Below are 20,033 nucleotides of genomic sequence, written 5' to 3'. Positions count from 1 at the left end.
GATGCCAACCAACTGTGGTTGACCTCACCCCAATCTGACTTTTCAGCAAAGATTCTTTGGCATCTCTGTCGTCTCTGGGTTGTGCCGGATTCCACCTGGCATTTCTGCCAGTCTGCTGTGACTTTGTTGGCCTCCTCACACTGAACATGTCTGAAACCAGACTCATCCTCCCCGCCCCCCAGAATGGTTCCTGTTTATTTGGTCTCTGTCACAGTAAATGGCATAAGCATTTCCTGACATCTCATCCACCCACCAAACTTGGCTCTTCCAAACCAGAAACCTAAGGGTCCCTCTGGACCAGCACCGTCTAGTAGAACCTTCTGCCGTGATGGAATTGTTTGGTAAATCTGCAGTGATCTACATGGTCACACATGCCTACTGAGTTCTTGCAGTGTGGCTAGGGTGACTGAGACAGCGGAGTCTTATTTTCATTTTAGTTACTTACAGGTGGCTAGTGGCTTCCATATTGGGCAGCAGGGCCCTTACTCCCTAGGATCCAATCATGGTCAAAGTCCTGTGGAGTCCACCTGACAGTCTCTCCCACCGTCTCCCATGTCCCTTCCTGCCACCGTGGCCCTGTCTCAGCGTCTCTCCATTTCTTGCCTGGAGTGCTGCCCTGCGCCTGCAGAATGCTCTCTCACTCACCCTGCGGCCTTTCCTCCTGCTCCCCTGAGCCTTCACACATGCTCTTCTCCCCCTAGCCAAAGGAGGTACATTTTTCCATTTTCAAGCAATTCCTTCCCATCTTTCTGATTTCCTTTTTGGTCCTGGCATAATTTCTTTCTGTGAAATAATTTATTTTGGCAACTCTTGACTCTCAGGATGAATATCTGAACTGCCTTCTGCATTTCATATTGGTTAATAAAGCTTGACTTCCACTCTCAGGGGCCTCGTCCTGGAAAAGGTTGGGAAGACAGTGTCGAATCAGCCTCCTCGGGAGCCGGCTGACTGTCCACTCTTCTCCTTTCCTCCAAGTTCCCGAGACATGCTCAGGAAATCCCCCTGTGTGGATCTGTTTACCAGACGCCTCCAGAAAAAGAGAGGCTGTTAGGAAAGCAGCGGGTGTGAAAGATGTAGATTACGTGTGAAGGACACCAGTGGCGCGCTGGGCCCGGGAGCAGAGCGTGTGGGGCTGCCACCAGCTCTGCCCACAGCCGGCCTGACCTTGGGTGATGCATCTATCAGAACTTGGTGCCCATCGTGTGCCAAGTTCTCATGCTGAGTCTCTCCTCCCACGTGAGAGAAGCCCCTGGGGACTCTCAAAGGGACATGCGAGTCCTAACAGCCCACTTTTCTAGGAGACTCCTTTACCTTCAGGACCAAAGTCTTCCTCCCAGTAGAGTGGGGGAGGTTACAGAACCAAGTCAGGAGGCCTGCGTTCTCAGCTACCACTTGTTTGGCTCATCCCAAGCGAGGCCCTCGCCGTCTTCGTTTCATTTCCCCATCTGTTAATTGTGGCTAAAAAAAAAAAATAGTTATCCTGATGAAAGACTTCAGTGAGATAATGAGGATTATTTATGACCAGTATAAAAATTTATGTCATGAAAATCTGTGATGTTATTGATAATTCTGGAAACAAAGTGCTGTATCCCTCCTCCCCCTCCCCTAAAGCCGGGTTTTCTCAGCCTCAGCACTGTGGGCATTTGGGCCAAGTAATGGTTTTCTGCAGGGCTGTCCCATGCACTAGAGGAGATGTAGCAGCTTCCCTGGCCTCTGCCCCCTAGATGCCAGTGACACCCCCACCTCTGTGACAACTAACAGCATCTTTTAACGTTAATGTTCCTTGGCGGCAAAATTTTCCCCAGTGGAGACTGCTGCCCTGCACTAAATGCTTCTATTTGATAAAAAGTCTTTCCTTCTGCTTCTTCCTTTGTTCAGAAGCCATCTCTCCAGGGCACTGGGCTAGGACAGTGGAATCACGATGAATAAAGACATAGTCTCCTTCTTAAGGAGTTGTCAGCCCCAGATAGCTGGTGACAGCCTAAGAGTGACTGTCAATGGGTCTGTGGGAACGCAGCAATAAAGAGGAGAGAGAACAGGAAGTGTCCAGGGAGGAGGTGGCCCCGGGCAGGTGTGATCCTCTGAAGTGGGGATCATCGTCAGAGCAATCGGCCAGGTTTCCTGAAGGCCAGTGGGCTGGTCTCAGCAGTGGGTGGTCCTGAGTGCCTCAGGGTCCCGCGTGCACCTGCCCAGCACCGCAGAGCCCCAGGCAGTAGGTGGGAGCCTGCAGCCTTTTAGGCGGCAGATGACTGCTGAGGTGGAGCCAGGTCCCCACGTCCTTGAAGGGGGCTCACTCTGCGTCCACCTACAGCCGAGCTTCAGAACAGCCAGAAAGAAAAAGAACATTTATTCCTCATCCTGAATCATGGTGATTGATTCAGGGTCAGCTTAATTCTTTCTCCCTGAAGACTCCCTGATTACCCCCAGCCAACCCCAGCATCCTTCCCTCCAGTTTCTTTCAGTATTTTTACCACGTATATCACATAGTGCCTTGTGGTTTAATCAATCCCTGAGTAGGAAAGATCCCCTGGAGAAGGGAATGGTTACCCACTCCAGTATTCTTGCCTGGAGAATTCCACAGACAGAGGAGCCTGGTGGGCTACAGTCCGTGGAGTCACAGAGAGTCAGACGCGACTGAGTGAATAACACTTGCATTTGCAGTTCGCTACCTCTATACACGTCTCCCCCCTCCAAGTGCGGATACTTGAGAAAATCCAGACCACGTCTGACTTTTTACTCCAGTGTCCTACTCAGTATAGGTGTTAGAATAAAAATGGGGTTTTCAGTACTAAACTTAGCACCTTAGGGCGGGTGAGTTGCTGAAGTCATGGCTTGTATCTCTAAAGACAAGAAGATAAAGTTCTTTATCTGTGTGATTCTTGGGCAGCTCTCATGACAGCAGCTCATGGCATGTGTGACCTTGTATGTTGTGCCAGCCGCTGTTCTCACTGCTTTTGTGGGCTGTTACACTTACTCTTCACACTCACCCTCTAAAAGGGACACTTCCACTCTCCCCACCTTAGAGAGGAGGATACTGCTGTACAAGGAGGTGTGTTACTTGCCCCAAATCACACATGCAGCTGTAAGTGACCACGTCATGATTCACACCCAGGTCTGCGCGGCCTGAAACTCCCCTTTTTAACTTGGGAGCCAACTCATGCTCGAGGTGCTAAGTGTATATGATTTGGCCACTGAGTTAAGACAGATGCCCCTGTCTATAGAAATAATAAGGGAAGGCTCTGCAGTTGTTGTTCAGTCGCTCAGTCATATCCAACTCTGCAACCCCATGGACTGCAGCATGCCAGGCTTCCCTGTCTTTCACTATGTCCCAGAGTTTGCTCAAACTTAAATCCGTCGAGTCGATGATGCCATCCAACCATCTCATCCTCTGTTGTCCCCTTCTCCTGCCTTCAGTCTTTCCCATCATCAGTGTCTTTTCCAATGAGTTGGCTCTTCTCATCAGGTGGCCAAAGTATTGGAGCTTCAGTTTCAGCATCAGCCCTTCCAATGAATATTCAGGATTGATTTCCTTTAGGATTGACTGGTTTGATCTCCTTGCAGTCCAAGGAACTGTCAAGAGTCTTCTCCAGCACCACAGTTTGAAAGCATCAATTCTTTGGCACTCAGCCTTCTCTGTGGTCCAACTCTCACATCCATACATGACTATTGGAAAAACCATAGCTTTGACTATATGGACCTTTGTTAACAAAGTGATGTCTCTGCTTTTTAATACACTGTCTGGGCTCTGCAGAGGAGGCAGGAATGAGCTTGGGAGGGTGGACAGAGTGCAGGGGGGCAAATAAGAGGAGCAGTCCGGGTGAGGGTGAGAACGCGCACAGAACGGAGACGGCTCAGCTGCTGCCCGTCTGTCTTCTAGCCTGCACTTGGCCCCTGGCCTTGAGCTCCCAGGCGTGCAATGCCTGTACCTCCGTGCAGGAAGGGGTGGTCTCTCTCTCTCTCCCCTGTTCTGTTTCTTTGCCACTATGGCCTCTCATTGCTTGTCTTGTGTTTTGCAGTTTTAACCCAAAGAGAGCAGTGCAGCAGCTCCGAGCCTGCGGCGTGTTGGAGACCATCCGGATCAGCGCGGCTGGCTACCCATCCAGGTACCGCACCCCCTGGGGCCCGCCTCCCCAGGGGACCCCCTTATGCACTGTCAGCCAGAGACAGAGCCTCCAAAAACGCTCCCCAACGCTGAGGGCTCAAGCAGGGAGCCGACAGACAAGAGAATCTCAGTTTGTCCTAGAAGTATGGGTGTCAAGAGTAACATCCTCCTGGACAGCTTTTCAGATTTCAGCTTGGCGTTGGTCTGGGCGGCGAGCTGGTCAGCCCTCCAAGCAGCAGAGCCTCCAAAATCCTTTTTCCTGTCAGTCCTCTAGGCGTGATTCTTTAACTCAGCTACATGCTGAAGTTCTCAGCATCGAGGGAGAACAAAACGCCCCGTAACGTGTTTTGCTGCTCTGAGAAGGGCTTTGTGCTGGACGTGTTGACCCCCTGGGGCCCTGTCTGAGATCACCCAGGGCCCTTGTATGGCCGAGAGGCAGGACGTGTCCTTGACGCACCGGTTTTCTCTCCAGGTGGTCCTACCATGACTTCTTCAACCGGTATCGGGTGCTGGTCAAGAAGAGAGACCTTGCCAACTCAGACAAAAAGGCCATCTGCAGGTCTGTGCTGGAGAGCCTCATCAAGGTGAGCTGGGCACAGCCCTGACTCCAGCTCCAGGTGCGGTGCCCTGGGATTTGGGGTGGGGTGTTAACTGCCTCAGTGGTCCTCACCCCTCTTACCGAAACTGTCATCTGAGATGTTCATCCGTTTTCCTGCATCAGTGACTGTAAAGGAAAAGCCCCTTTTCCACCTGCCTGGAGACATTCCCAGCCTTTCCCACATAACAGGTTCCGTAGAAAATGAAATTGTTTATACAGTGCCCTAGGGGTCATGATAAGGCCCCAAGCTGCTGGCCCCGATCCCTGCGCTCCCCAAAGCCCGGGCTCCTCCGCTCGGCCTGCCTGCTGGCGCCAGTGAACCTGCGGGGCTCTGATCCGGAGCCCAAGCACGGTGGCCTGGAAGCCAGCCGAGGGGGAAATACCCGCGCCTCCCGTGTCTTCCCCATCGCAGAGCCAGCATCAGGCCCAACCTCAGATGCTTGTTTTAAATAAGACAGTGGATTTCATTTTATCTGAAACAACCTGAACTCGGCAGCTGACGCTTGGGGCTGGAGAATGACAGCTGAGCTCTTGGGGGTCTTTGATGAGGGGCAGATCCCTGTGTGTTTCTTGGTTTTAGAGTATTCAGGGATTACAGCAGAGTATGGTACTTAATGATCTCAATAAATGGTTAGATTACATTGAGAATCTTCCTTTCAGAAGGGAAGAGAATTGCAGGCATCAACTTAAAAAAAAATTAAGTATCATATTGTTAGGAAAATCTGTTCATTTGGAGTATAGTTCATTGCCAGATGACCAAGTTTAAAATCGTAAGTTATTTTGTAAAAGTGACACAGTCACCCTCTGAGCACAATGTTGTCTTAGCAGCTCAAGACTGTAGCTATAGACAGTACAGAATGCTGGGCTAAACGTTCCGTAGAGAAACGAGGGTGGCAGTCTTCTTAACTGAAGGTTGCCTTTGGTCCGTTGGACTCTGGTTAATTGAGGTTTGTGCTGTGGAACATCTGCCAGTATCTACATTTCAACGTCTCTTTCTACATGGGTGAGAAAAATGTGTTCTGGGTCGGCTGAACCCTGGGTGAAAGGGAGCGTCAGGCGTCTTCCTCCTCTGTTGGCACCGGGAGCTGGCCTGTTTGTGTGGTCAAGTCTCTCAGCAGCCCGCTCAGCCCTGGGTCTAGCTCCTGCTTTCCCCGGGGCCCTAGTTCCACTCTTCCTCTCCCTTCCCTGGTTTCCCCACGCTTCCAGTGGAACTGTTGCTCCCCACGCAGAAGGCGATCTGGAGGGGCCCCAAATCAGACCAGCTGACTCAGCGTCCCCCACCGCACTCCCCTCCAGCCGGCAGGACCGAGGGCCGCCGTGCGGACCCGCTCCTTGATGCACTCGGGCCTCTGGTTCGACATCCCCCAGCTTGCATGCTGACCCCGCCCTCCTGCCTTCCTCAGTCCAGCAGTCTCTGAGCCCCTGGTGTGCTGTCCTGTGCTCGAGATGTCTTTCCTCTCTTGCAGAGGACGGCCTTTGCATTGACACTCCCCCTAAGTTATGAGCCCTGAGCCTGACACATAGATGTCACTCACCAGGCATTTATGGAATGCATGAATGAACCAGTGAATCCCCTAAAGTATGTGAATAAGTGCTGTTTCCTCTGCCTGGAGTGCTCTCCCCACCTTTGTCGTGTCTGGCCAGGTTCTTGCCTTCTGAACTGAGCTCTAAAGTGCTTTCTGGTCCATGAAGCCCGTTCCTGGCTCCCCCAGATGGAGTTAGTCACTGGCCAACACTTCTCCACTTCTGTCCTCCATTATTGCGTTTCTCCCCTTGTATTGTAGTTAGGGGCTTGTTTGTCATTTCACCAGACTGTGGAACAACTGAATGGCCAGGGTCTCACTGTCGTCGTGTTCCCGGCACAGCCACTGGACATCACAGGAGCTCGAGTTTGTGCAGGTGGCTGCTTGGGTGACAGATGAGCTTGTCCCGATGAAACCTGCCACCAGTGGCTCACAGTCCCTGAGCCTTAGTACAAGTCAGACGTTTTTCTGTTTCACACACTCCATTCATCTTCACGCTGCCTTAAGAGAAAGACACAAACATGACCCCCATTGCACAGATGAGGAAACTGAGGCAAAAACAGCTGATACACATGGCCCAAAGTGACTCAGGAGCCCCCACAACCTAAACCACGTCACCACTGAATCAGTCTGATTGATCAATCAGTGTCACGGTGCGTAATTGCCGTTCCTAGACAGGAGTGGGTTTCCCTGGTGGCTCAGACGGGAGAGTGTGCCTGCGATGCAGCAGACCTGGGTTTGATCCCTGGGTCGGGGAGATCACCCGGAGAAGGGAATGGCCACCCACTCCAGTTTTCTTGCTTGGAGAATCCCAGGGACGGAGGAAGGGGCCTGACCAACTACAGTCCATGGGGTCACAAAGAGACAGGGCTGAGCGTCTAACACTCTTTCACTTTTCAGACGTAATAGGGTTCAGTGTTCAGGACTCCCTTGGAAACCTTCTCTGTCTCTTCCCTCTGGGGATGCGGGGGCGCACCTTCTGGTCACCAGTGCTGCTAGTACTCCTGCTAAGTGACCTGAGCCTTTAAGCGGTTGAGACTTGGCAAAGTCATCCGTTATACTAGAAGGGCACAGGCCAGCTCCCTGCACTTTCCGGGAAAGTACTAAGTAATACTAGGGCAGAGTGATTAGGAGAGAAGCCGTGATGAAGGGGCGTGTAGGCCTGGCAGCAGGCTGTTCGTCCAGGGGCAGCCAGGTGCGGGGGCTGAATCGTGAGGTTGCTCAGGAGTGGTGGTCTCCTGTGAGGAGTGTAGGAATCCCTCCATCATTAGCTTGAACGTGTTTTTTCTTTAACTCCACAAATGGGTTTTGAGTTCTTGAATTCTTCCTATGTACTACCTTAGAGTGGTCAGTGAGAGTTACAAAGGAGCCGACTAGGGGGGCCCTGCCCCCCAGGACCGACGGTCATCTAGTGTAGTTACAGACGTCACTGGCCATCAGGAAAACCTGAACCTGCATCCCGACAGTGAAGGAGTGGATTAACGAGCTTCTGCTGGGAACCCAGGGAGCGTGAGGAGATACATATGAGAGGAGTGTGAAGAGGAGGTGGTCCTACAAATGGGCATGATGCAATAAAGAGACCTCTGGCTGAGGAGTCCTGGGTCTTGGGTTCTATTCCTTGATGTTTTCAGTGAGACCTTTGGCAAGTCACCTCAACATTCTCGGCACCTGTGCCATAAGAGAGTGGCTTGGGATGGGCTGCTAAGATTTCTTCCTATCCCCTCGGTCTCTGATTATCAGAGACGGGTTCTCAGGAGATGACCTCTGATCAGTATGTGGAAAGTATGGTCAGTTCTAGGGGTCAGAGAAAGCAGATGTCTGGGCGAGGAGGCGTGCCGCCATCAGGCCCGTGGTGACAGGCGCACCGCTGGAGCCTTCAGAGAAATCCTCCTCCATACAAATGGTGGCTCTGCAGACCAGCCTGCCATTTCCCTGGTGGTTTCTTCCAGGATAGGAACTGGAGCCAGTGTACCATGGCCCCAGGGATACAACAGGCACCGCCCCGCCCCCCAGGCCATGACTCTGCTGAAGACCTAGTAGCCAGGCTTGTCCCCAAACTGTGAGGGTTGAGTCGCCAACCCGTCCTCACTGAGGAGTCTCCCCAGCCGGGGGATGATGAAGCCCAGGCCTCAGGCATCTCAAAGCTGCCCCGCCCAGCCCAGCCTTGGTTCCTCCTGGCATGAGCTGAGGCCCAAAGCAGAGGCAGGAATGAGAACCAGGCATGCAGCTCGCTCCTCCGTGCCTCGCCAGCACCCCAGCCATAGAAGGGACCGTCAGCAACGGCCCGGCTGGCTGCTGTGTCCCCAGCTCAGCCCCGGCGCAGGCCGCCTGGCTTACCTGTGCGTGGAACCCGGTTCCTGTTGGCTGTACAGGGCTTGGCCATGACGAGTGTCGACTCAGCATGGTTTCAGAGCCGCTGGTCAACATGAAATATATATTTGTGTGTTTTCCTTACACCTTGGCTCATTATCTCCTTCTTATAATGGTCTTCATGCTCAGTGAGCAAAATTAGATGATGTGTGTTTACAAAGAGCACTCAGTTATCATGGGCCACCTACTGAGTACTGTGCTGTAGCCCAGGCCTGTCCACACACACACGCACACACACGCATGCACACACACACACATGCACGCACACGCACGCACACACACACACACACACGCACGCATACACACACACTGCTGGGTCATCTTCGCTTGTCCACTAGGGCAAACATGGAAAGGGCCCCTAATTTTAACCTAAGTACATGTCGCTAAAGACAGTCACCATCTGTCTGAAGAAATAGTTCACAGCATAGTTAGACACCAAATAGAATGTACTTGGGGGTTATTCGCAATGTATGTGTAATTTCCCACACCTGCCTGCTTTCACTCCATTCAGGTCTTTGCTTGAACAGCCCCTCCATTGAGATGCCTTCCTCCTTTAGCCTATTCAGCATCTGCATCCCATCCTCCAGCCCTCTTACTATGTTTCATGCACTCCATCTCATCTTCACACTGCCTTTAGAGAAAGATACAAACATGACCCCGGTTGCACAGATGAGGAAACTGAGGCATAAAGAGCTGATATAAACTGCCCAAAGTGACTCAGGAGCCCCCACAACCTAAATCACATCACCACCGAGTCAGTCTTATTGATTAATCGATGTCACTGTGTGTAAATGTCACGGTGCACAAACCTCATGGAGGTTTGTTGTCTTCATAACCCTCAGCACTGCCTGAAATGTGCTGTGTCCTTGTCTGCTTGCCCAGATGCCCTCGCTGTGATGCCAGCTGCTGGCGGGCAGGCCTGCTTCTTACCACTGTGCTCGGTGTCTGAGCAGCAGTAGGGACGGGTCGGCGTCGGTTACACACCGACTCTTCAGCGGTTGTTTAAGGAGCCAGGGGCGCGTGAGACCCAGCAGGGAAATCGTGCAGGGGAGCGACTGGGGCGATGGGGTGCGTTCCTTTGCCGCTCACGGGTGATGAACCAGCTCCCCTCCCTGCCTCGTCAAGGATCCTGACAAGTTCCAGTTTGGCCGCACCAAGATCTTCTTCCGGGCCGGCCAGGTGGCCTACCTGGAGAAGCTTCGGGCTGACAAGTTCCGGGCGGCCACCATCATGATCCAGAAAGCCGTGCGGGGCTGGCTGCAGAAGGTGAAGTACCGCAGGTTGAAGGGAGCCACCTTAACTCTGCAGAGGTACTGCCGAGGATACCTAGCCCGCAGGTGAGCTGGGGCACACCTGAGCTAGTGGTCGGTGCGGTGGGGTGCAGGGGATGGGTGGGGGGTGGCGGGCAGGCCTGGCTCTGAGCTGACTGGCCTCAATCAGCCCTTGTGGGTAGAGCGCCGTCCTCCGGGGCCCTGTCTATATCCAGCTTTCCCCCAGCAGCCGGGCCCCTCTCTCCTCCCCTTCTCACCTGAGCCAGTAGGTCTAGTTCCCAGGTCTCCTGTCTCCCCCAGTCTGTCCCCACCCACCAGTGCTAGCTTAGGACTGGCTGGTTTTCCAGCCAAACCTCCGTTTGCCCTTTGCTTAAACACTTAAATAAAACAATCCTCTTTCCGCAAGAGAGATGAATTCAGCCTTTCTCTCACAGGTAAAGTACACTCAGCTTCATGACTTATGCCACCGATTTCAGAATCCCTTAGGAGTTTGGTTAGGGCTGAATGAAAAGGCCGGGGGAGGTCCCTTCTATGAGCTGTTGCACTCAGCCAGCACGGGGAGAGGGAGGGGGAGACTTGTCTGACCACAAGCAGCTCCCTTGGGGCAAAGCCTGATACCAGTGGGCTGCCCTGCCCCAGCCCAGCACCACACAAAAGAGGCTACTTTGTTGAAAACATCCCCTCCTAGTGATGTCGTTGGGTTGCTGAAGCGCTGAATCAGTATGAGCGTCACCATGGAGATGGGCATAGAGGACACCCCCATCCCTTGCCGTGAGACCCACCCCCCAGCCTTTACATGGGTCATCAGATTTTGGACCCAGCCGTGGTTCAACATTAGTGACCTCTGCAGATTGCAGTTTTCTTGAAGTGACAGTAATCTCTAGGACGCCTTGCATTTGGAGGCCTAAGTTTCATAAGTGACTCCTCAGGCCTCTCTGCTTGAATATCGAAACAAGCCCAGAGCAGGCACCCACTGTACTGTAAAGTTAGAAGATTGCTCCGGCTCCCCCTCATGTCCTTGTTATAAGCTGTTTATCCAAGCAGAACCAGAGATGATGAATGCTGTTAATTACCTGTGAACGGTTGAGAGGTGGTCTCTAGAACAAAAGCTACAGAAATGAGAGAGTTGTCAGTGGTGTCCACACTAAGTTGTCATCCACAGTTAGGGCATCGCCGAGCACCCTGGGGCACAGGACTCTGTCCTGGGTAGTGGGATGGCCTGCGTTCTCCCTGCAGGGAGTTTGTATTTTAGAGAGAGTGTTCAGGGAGAGCTGCCAGGAGTCAGACTCATTTAAGCAAGCAGAGCAGGGCTGAGTGAGTTACCGCCCACTCCGGAGCTGTGCTAGATGATGTCCAAGGTCCTTTCTAGCTTTTAATATTCTTAGTCTCTCGTTGAGCACTTGCTATGGGTCTGACACCAAACAGAGCCTTTGCAGGGGCTAAAAAGTGTTGGACTGACTTTATGTCTGCCTTGAGGGGTGAGACGGGGAATGTAGAAATTAAACAGAGGGAAGTAGATGCCCATGTGCAGTGCATCCCCGGCAGAAAGGCTGAGAGGTGAGAAAGTAAAGAGAGGTCGCCACAGGCCTGAGAAGGTGACCTTCATTCAGCAGATACTTCCCATGCGCTGCCGTGCCAGGCCCTATACTAGATGTAGGGGTACAAGGATGCTAAGACCCAGCCCCTGACCCCTCCGAGCCCGGTGAGGTCCAGGGACAGACCCGAGCGTGAACACGTGATGTCCTTGAGGGCTGCCCAGGTTATAGGAGAGGCTTTGTGGGTCGGGGAATGGACGGATGAGGATCAGAGTTGATCAGACTTTGAGTTGTAAATATGTGGCAAGAGTTTTTGGACAAGGTAGAGGAAGCCAGTTCTGTTCTGAGCTGTGTCTCAAGGCCGGTAATGGGGACACAAGTTGGCCTAGCCAGCAGGTGACCAGGCAGGGCCGAGGGGAAAGGGTTTGTGTTCACAAAGGGCCCACCGCTCTCTCCCTCCCCAGACTGGCCAAGCATCTGCGGAGGACCCGGGCGGCCGTGGTGCTCCAGAAGCAGTACCGCATGCGGAGGGCCCTCCAGGCCTACCAGAGGGTCCGCAGGGCCGCCGTCGTCATCCAGGCCTTCGCTCGGGGCATGTTTGTGCGGAGAATCTACCACCAGGTGCGTAGCCGCCCCCGGGGACTCGGGCTGTGGACTCGGCCCTGAGCAGCAGCAGATGGCTTGGCACCAACCTCAGCACTTGTTGGGCACTTCTCACTTTTTTCTAAGGAATTTTGCAACTCTGCTCCCACTGAATCCTGACTGAAGTCTCATGAGGCACAGTGACTCAGGGTTCACCAGAGAGACAGAAGCCACAGGAGATGCATGTGTCTGTGTGCGTGTGGATAAGGTTTATTATGAGGAACTGACACATGTAGGTATGAAGGCTGAGCAGTTCTTGATGTACTGTGTACACACTGGAGACTCAAGAAACCCAGGGGAGTAACTCTCCCTGAGTCTGAAGGCCTGAGGACCAGGCAGTCATGGTACAGTCCCAGTCCAAAGGCAAGAGGGCTGAAATGGTAAGGAATCTGCCTGCAATGCAGGAGACCTGGGTTCGATCCCTGGATCAGAAAGACCCCCTGGAGAAGGGAATGGCAACCCACTCTAGTATTCTTGCCTGGAGAATCCCATGGACAGAGGAGCCTGGCATGCTACAGTCCTTGGGATCACAAAGAGTCAGACACAACTGAGTGACTAACACTTTCATTCATTCTGCAAACATTTATTTTGCAGGGCATTATAATGAGGGCATTGATGATGCTTTAATTTTCTGAGTGGTTTTTTAACTATAGGAAAAAAGAAAGACCAAATTACAAGCCAAGTTAACTGTAAACCAGTAACCCAGTTGACAATCCCACACAACCATCTCACTTCGCCTCCAGCTTACTGGCACCAGGAGCGGATCCACATCTGTTGAATGGGGGGCTATCAGCTGGATGATCTTTAAGCCCCTCTGAGGTTTTTTTTTTTTTTAGACTGTGGTTTCCTAGTGAGTTAAAAAATTAGAAATGAGGGTTTGACAGCTGCCACCGGACTTAGTTGCAACTTGTTCATAAGACAGGCGGCCACCAAAGCCTCAAGTCATAGGGCAGCGGTAGCTCACCGACCTTGGCTCTCGCCTCCTGCGAGCTGTGCACGAGCCCCTGGCTCCCGCGGTGCAGTGCAGACCCACCAGGTGTGTGCTTGTCCCCTGCTAGGTCCTCAGGGAGCACAAGGCCACCGTCATCCAGAAGCACGTGCGGGGCTGGATGGCTCGCAGGCGCTTCCAGCGGCTGCGGGGTGCGGCCGTTGTCATCCAGTGCGGCTTCCGGAGGCTCAAGGCCAAGCAGGCGCTGAAGGCCCTCAGGATCGAAGCGCGCTCCGCGGAGCACCTGAAGCGCCTCAACGTGGGCATGGAGAACAAGATTGTCCAGCTGCAGCGGAAGATCGATGACCAGGTCAGTGTCTCGACTCCCACCTGGGGGTTGGGGCCGGGGCGAGACTCCATGGGCATGTTTGAGAGAGACCCACCGCTTCCTCCGGGGAGCTCTCAATTGATCCCCATGCAGCTTCACGAGGCCATAATACGGGTAAGCGAAGTGTGGATCTGGAGCATCAAATACTTGGCCAAGATCACAGAATTAGGAAGTGCTAGAACCAGCACTCCAGCCCCGGTCTGCCTGATCCTGCAGCCATAACGAGGATGATGTTGGTTTCTTAACCCCAAATGTCACTAGAGAGTCAGTTCTTTCCTGCATCGTGGCTAAAATGGGTTTCCAGAGTTGAAAGCAGGCTCCTTGGGCTTGTGGGGTGTTAGTGACCTCAGGGCCAGGCTCCTGCAATGCCTAGAGGGTTTCTGGTGCCTCCTGAGAAAGAAAAGGTGAGGACGGAGGGAAGGAAGGGGGTGAACGTGCCCGGTGCAAGGGATGGAGAAAGAGAGAGTTGGCATTGCCTTGGCGGTCACTGGTTTTATTGTATCTAATCTATGCTAGGCACTTTTTAAAGCTTCTCATGATCCCAGTAGGGCAAGAAAATAAATGAGCCATTTTACACCTAAACCAGCTGCCCTAAATAGGAACCCCAAAGTAGTCAGATGTTACTGCCTCTCTGTTCTTGCAAAAAAAGACCAACCTTCCGGAGAAGGGACTGTCACCCTGGGTGTTTATCTCTGTGTGAGTCCCATGGGAGTCTCATTTGGCTCGGCTCCCTGGTGGAGAAGTGAGACAGAAAGCTCGCACAGGGTTGGCCCGCAGTGATAGGTCAGGTCAGGGAGGAAGACACAACTGCTCAGAGCATCGGGAGTAGACAGGAAAAATGGCTCTCTGGGCTCAGCCATGTGGAAAACACAGGCGCACGGCGGACCTGTATTATTGCTCTCATCGCCATGATTCTTATTACTCTATGGCTATTGACGACTGGCCGGGAAAGACATTCGCATAGTCAAAGTGCCCCCATTAACTTTCTGAGCGAACAGTGTGGTCCGAGGAAGGAGCAGGCTTTGTGAGCACCATTGTTCCGTGCGTGGAGCCTCGTGTACTGGCCGCCTCTTCCAGCCATCAGTCCCTGTGTTGTCATTGCTGATTTTCGAAGTTAACTCAAGAGGTTAAAAATAAATCTAGTATTTTACACTCCACGTGCTGGAACATCAAAGAGAAGCAGATTTAAAAGACCTGTTTTTAAAAAGAGCTTTTTGCCTTAAGCTTCCTACTTGGCAAATATCTATGAGCAGTGGCTGGTGTTACCCTCCCTGGGCAGGGTGCCCTGTGTGCAGAGGGTGAGGAGAGAAGGCAGGGAGGGGGGAGTTAGGTTTTGTTTTCATATGTCCCTCCCCATGTTGCTCAATTGTGTGCCAGGCACTCTCCTCACGTGTTAAGTCATTTAATCCTCACCACACCCTGTAAGATTTAACGTTATTCCCATTTTAATCTGAGGCACAGAGAGACCAAGTAGCCTACGAGGTCACAAAGCTAGGAAGTGGCATGGTTAAGATTGAAACTTGGCAATTTGGTTCCGGAGAATGTTCTGCCACCTCCAGCCAAATTTGGGGATATCTGCATATTAGGAGATTCTTCAGACATGTGAGAATTCCTCAGTCCAGGGAAGACGCTTAGCTTTGTTCTGAGTTCATTCTCGTGGAGAATGTCATCCTTGGACCAGCCAGTGTTTTGTAGTGGAGTGTGGGACCTGGTGTCAAAGAAGATGCTTGGCTCTCTGTCTTGAGAGGAGTCATAAACAACCTGTGGAACCAGGACGTTAGAATCTCGTTGTATTGCAGCCTCTTAGAAGGTGGGGCTCACCTGTTGTAAGCGAATGGGTTTCTGTTTTGTGTGTAATGCCTGGAGACAACTCAGGAGGCTGCTCCCCAACACACACAGATTCTTAGCCAGGAGGATAGGAGACACACATGCCAGGAACGACATAGGTGAAAACATCCCCAAGTGTTTGGCAGAGTGGCCTGAGATCATGGACTCAGTCCCAGCTGGATGGAAGCCTGAGTCCTGTCTCAGTTATACTTGCCGCCAGAGCTGACAGCTAGAGATTATGGCCAAATCTCTAACTGGGCCTTGAGTTCCTTGGAGGCTGCTGCTGCCGCCAAGTTGCTTCAGTCGTGTCCGACTCTGTGCGACCCCATAGATGGCAGCCCACCAGGCTCCCCCGTCCCTGGGATTCTCCAGGCAAGAACAGTGGAGTGGGTTGCCATTTCCTTCTCCAATGCATCAAAGTGAAAAGTGAAAGTGAAGCCTTGCTCAGTCGTGTCCCACTCTTCGAGACCCCATGGACTGCAGCCTACCAGGCTCCTCCATCCATGGGATTTTCCAGGCAAGAGTACTGGAGTGGGTTGCCATTGCCTTCTCCAAGATCTTTAACTTCTAACTCAAAAATTCACTGATCCCATAAAGTGGTTCTCAACTCCAGGCTGCACTGTAGAATCACCAGGGGGCGCTTTTTAAAAAAGCGTCCCCACTGCCAAGAAGACAGCAAAGGAGGAAACTGCAGGCTAAAACCAGGGTGAGGTTAGGGCCCAAAAGTCAGGTCGAAGGTTTTGTGCACACAGCTGAAGAGACGATGTCAACTTGGCACCAAGTTCCCAAGCAAACAGGAAGAAGGAAATAGGATAACTTGAGAGCTACGGAAAGCGTTTAGAAGGGTTGGTGCTGTCCGTGGTGCTGAGACACTTTTCTGAGGGTGTTCATAACCTGTGATGTAATAAGCTACAGCCTTCACAGTATCCTTCAGCAGTAAGTGCAGTGATAGCTCCTGGGATGGTTTCTTGCAGTGTCCCTGGTGTAGGCCTGTGGTGTGACATTTTTTCAGCCCAAAATGGTGTAACCTATGAACTTGACTCTTATCAGTTTGTCTTTATTCAAGCATATGTACAGTGAGATGGCCAGTTGAGCTTACAGTTTTGGGTTGTTTTTTTTTTTAATGAGGGTCAAGTTCCTTAGACCTTTATAAGGCTATATTAAACTATATTTTAATGGAAAAAATATGACACAAATGTATGGATTCAGTCAGTAGTCTTTTCAATCAATTTGATTCAGTATACTTCATATGCATTTGGTTAAATTAAAGTAGTTAATATTTTATGAGTCATGTACATCTGAAAAATTGTAGGGGCAAGTCACAGCTTTATGGCCTTCTATGCCTCAGTTTTTTCAACTGTGAAATAGGTGTATTAGTTAGCCTTGATTAGTAGGTGTATTAATCAGGAGTTGGTGATGGACAGGGAAGCCTGGCATGCTGCAGTCCATGGGGCTGCAAAGAGTTGGACATGACTGAATGACTGAACTGAACTGAATCAGCCTTACTATGTAGGACTCCTGTGAGGAGAGAATGAGTTGATAGATGTGCATCATGTAGCACGGTGCCCTTGAGCAGTGGATGCAGTGGATATCTGAGGAAGCCGAGGAGAACAGGGGTCCATGTGGAAATCCCCAGGCCCCCCAGTATCAGGACAAGGCCCACCCTGGTTCAGGACAGAGCTGCCCAGGTCTCGGGTCACACTGACCAAGTTGGCTCCAGGGAGCCTGGCCTTCCTCCACAGGGAGGGTTTCCAGAGTCTTTGAGGGAAAGGACTGGCCCTCACCACTCCTGGTGCCAGGCTTGGCTTTACAGCTGTGGGCACCTGACGTGGACATCATGGTGTGAGGAGGAGGCAGGACGCTGTGAGGCCCTTCTGGGGTTTCCCTTTCTAAAATCATGCCTCCAGAACAGGAAATGTACAGCCACAGTGTGTCCCCAGCGATTACTTCTGGGTGCCGATGATGGTGAAATAAGGAGCTGTCCAAGGGCTGCCGTTAGGAATCTCCCACCCACACCCCTGTTGGCCGGTCTTTTCACCATTCCATTCTCTAGGGGACCACTCCCCCCCAACCCAGGAGAAGAGGGTGACCCTTGTCAAGCACCTACTGGGTGCTGGCCCCCAGGGAGGCCCTCAGTCTCCCTGGACTCAGAGGTGAAACCTCTGAGGTGAAAAAGAGATGAAACCCTCTGAGGATGGAGTTACTGTGGCCCCTTTTTCACACTGAGGAAGCCGGGCACACGGAGGTGCAGTGATCAGGACGGAGTTGTGGCCTGAGCACAGGTCTGCCCAGCTCCAGCCTCTTAACTCCTCGACTTCCCTGAGCCTGCATGTCAGCAAAAACAAAGAAACTGGCCTCCTAGACATGTTGTCTTTGCATGTGGGTCCTGGGGTGTCATCGCTGCCTGTAGGAGGGTGTCACACCACGTCATATGCCTGTCTCTACACCCCACACCTGCTCCATCATGAGCGCCTCCCCCCTGCCCCCCAGCCTGGTCCTCATCCCCACTCTCCCTGGGATCTGACCCAGGCCACGCCACCGGGAGGAACCTGCCCAGAACAGAGCAGTGTCGAGGCGGCTAGTCCAACTCGCATCCCCGTCCTGTACCCCACTCCCCTTGTGCAGAGACCCTTCAGCCTCCCGGGAGACCCAGATCTGGGTGGGCAGAATAGACCAGCTTTGGGTTGTTTAAACAGATGCCGCCTAATTGGATTTCTCATTGGTGATGACTTAGGGCAAGGCTGACTGCCAGCCCAGATATGGGGGTGTGTCGGGTTGCAATTGGGATGTTTCCTCAGATGGTGGGAGGATCTCTTTGTGGTAGATCAGTGCTGGGATTGTGCTGCCTGGACACCAAACGTGGGTCTCAGCCTTGAGGTCCCAGGCATCCGCTGTGTTGTACTGGGTCCAACACCTGTTCTGCTGCTGCCCCTCACTGCTCCCCATGACCTTCCTAGCTGATGTGAAAGTCATTGGTTCCTGATGCCAAGAGCTCTGTTTTACTCAGAGCTCCTGCAGAGAATAGCCGTGGAGAATGGTGATGACCGTTTGCTGCCTGCTTGACGATGGGGAGGACTCTGCATCTTCCCCTCCACGTTCCCTCTGACCGCCTTCAGCTGATACGCTCAACTGCAGCACCTCTCTGCCCACGTTTGCGCTTGCACTTGACACGGCCCTGCGTCCTCAGGGCTTGCTGTGTGTGAGCTCACCTACAGTCTCCCTGCCTGCCCCCTCTGTACCTCCACCAGGCACCAGGGACTGCTTCCCACTTGCCTGTTTGCTTGAGTGGGTATGTGATTGGGTACCTTGTCAACAGGGACAGGTTTGGCCAGGGCATCTGTTTCTGGAGTCAGACTCTTACAGCACCAGCGGACAGGTGGTGGGAGGGCTCCCCCAGCCCCGTGGAGGGCCTCCTTGGAAGAGGGGATGCTAAAGAGGTCCTTTGTCTCAGAGTCAGCGATTAGGTTGCAGCTCTTTGTGCCAATGAGTCCAAGGGCAGGAGGGCTCAGCATTGACAGAGCAGGGAAGCCTGAAACGCAAAGGCTGCAGATCCAAGAAGCCAAGTGCCTTGTTCCTGAAACTTCAAAACCAGGTATAAGATCTTCCCAATGGATATAGAAGGCTAGCCACTCTCAGCCAGCTTCCAGCACTGTCCCCGTTCCTAAGCACTCCTCGAATGTCAGTCCTGCTGCCTTGTCTTTTCCCGTATTTCTCCTGGGTTCACAATACAGTTTTGTTAGGGAGATGCCAAGAAAGCACTCAAGCATTCAGTGGTTGTGAGATTCAATTCCACCTTGGAAGTTCCTTTTTTAATTGCCTTCTTGTTTTGTTTTTTTTTTTTTGCTGCCCCACTAACCTTGCCGTCCACCTCTTTCTCCCCTCTTCCCGTCTGCTGATGCTCTCACAGAACAAAGAGCTCAAGACGCTGTCGGAGCAGCTGTCAGCAATCACCTCCACACACACCATGGAAGTGGAGAAGCTGAAGAAGGAGGTGGCCTGCTACCAGCAGAGCCAGGGTGAAGACAGAGGCCCACAGCTGCAGGAGGAGGTGGAGAGCCTGCGGACCGAGCTGCAGAGGGCCCACTCAGAGCGCAAGGTCCTGGAGGACACCCACACCCGGGAGAAGGATGAGCTGAGGAAGGTCTGTTTGGGGCCGGAGCGGTAGCTGGGTGGTGGGTGAGCTAATGCAGCACCCCTCCGAGGCAGTTTTGCTTCTTCCAGCTCTACAGCTGCCATGGACTTTCCTGGGGCTTGTGCCCAAGACTGACCATCCCTCTGCGTTTAGATGTAAAGTGCCCCTGCGTTGGGGGAACCGACACAAGCACGTGTCCATTCACCTGGCGAGTGTTGATTGAGTCTCTGCCCTTAGTGGGACACGATGGAATCCCCTGAAAGGTTACACACATGTGCCTTTGGGCATGTCCCTTATAGCCTAGAGTTAGCCACTGAAGCAGCTCTGTGGCCTCAGTCCTTGTTGGCAAGAGAAACGATTTAGAGGTAGTGGCCTTTATTGCCTGCAGGGATTAGGGGCAACCTCATGGCATTCCCTGGGCTTCACCAGTGGCTCAGTGGTAAAGAATCCACCTGCCAGTGCTGGAGACCTAAGTTTGATCCCTGGATCGGGAAGATCCTCTGGAGGAGGGCATGGCTACTCACTCCAGTATTCTTGTCTGGGAAATCCCATGGGACACAGGAGCCTGGTGGGTTACAGTCCATGGGGTCACAGAAGAGTCAGACACGACTTAGCGACTGAACAACAAAACACCTAGGCATCCCTCCCCATAACCATAGTGCTTTGGGGAATTTGCCTAAAGTTTAAGTATTGATCGGTTCAGCCTGGCTCATCTAC

The 20,033-nt window shown here is 52.5% G+C and overlaps 1 protein-coding gene across 5 annotated transcripts in view; it reads left to right on the top strand.

The window, feature by feature from the left end:
- The window catches only part of MYO5B (myosin VB), a 335,064-nt gene that overhangs the window by 258,453 nt on the left and 56,578 nt on the right, over nt 1–20,033 (top strand). For all 5 annotated transcript variants that reach the window (XM_086373450.1, XM_086373448.1, XM_086373451.1 and 2 more), the window contains exons 17-22: nt 4,017–4,103; nt 4,575–4,686; nt 9,719–9,930; nt 11,864–12,020; nt 13,100–13,339; nt 19,092–19,325. In XM_086373450.1, coding sequence (XP_086229576.1) covers nt 4,017–4,103; nt 4,575–4,686; nt 9,719–9,930; nt 11,864–12,020; nt 13,100–13,339; nt 19,092–19,325 — 1,042 coding nt within the window. The remainder of the gene's footprint in view (nt 1–4,016; nt 4,104–4,574; nt 4,687–9,718; nt 9,931–11,863; nt 12,021–13,099; nt 13,340–19,091; nt 19,326–20,033) is intronic.

The sequence above is a fragment of the Bos grunniens genome, chromosome 24 (genome assembly GCF_055505025.1).
Source record: "Bos grunniens cultivar Pamir isolate PY7600 chromosome 24, Bosgru_T2T1.0, whole genome shotgun sequence".
Taxonomy (NCBI): domain Eukaryota; kingdom Metazoa; phylum Chordata; class Mammalia; order Artiodactyla; family Bovidae; genus Bos; species Bos grunniens.
The sequence above is the reverse complement of the archived record's forward strand: the minus strand, read 5'-3'. Positions and strand labels throughout refer to the sequence as shown.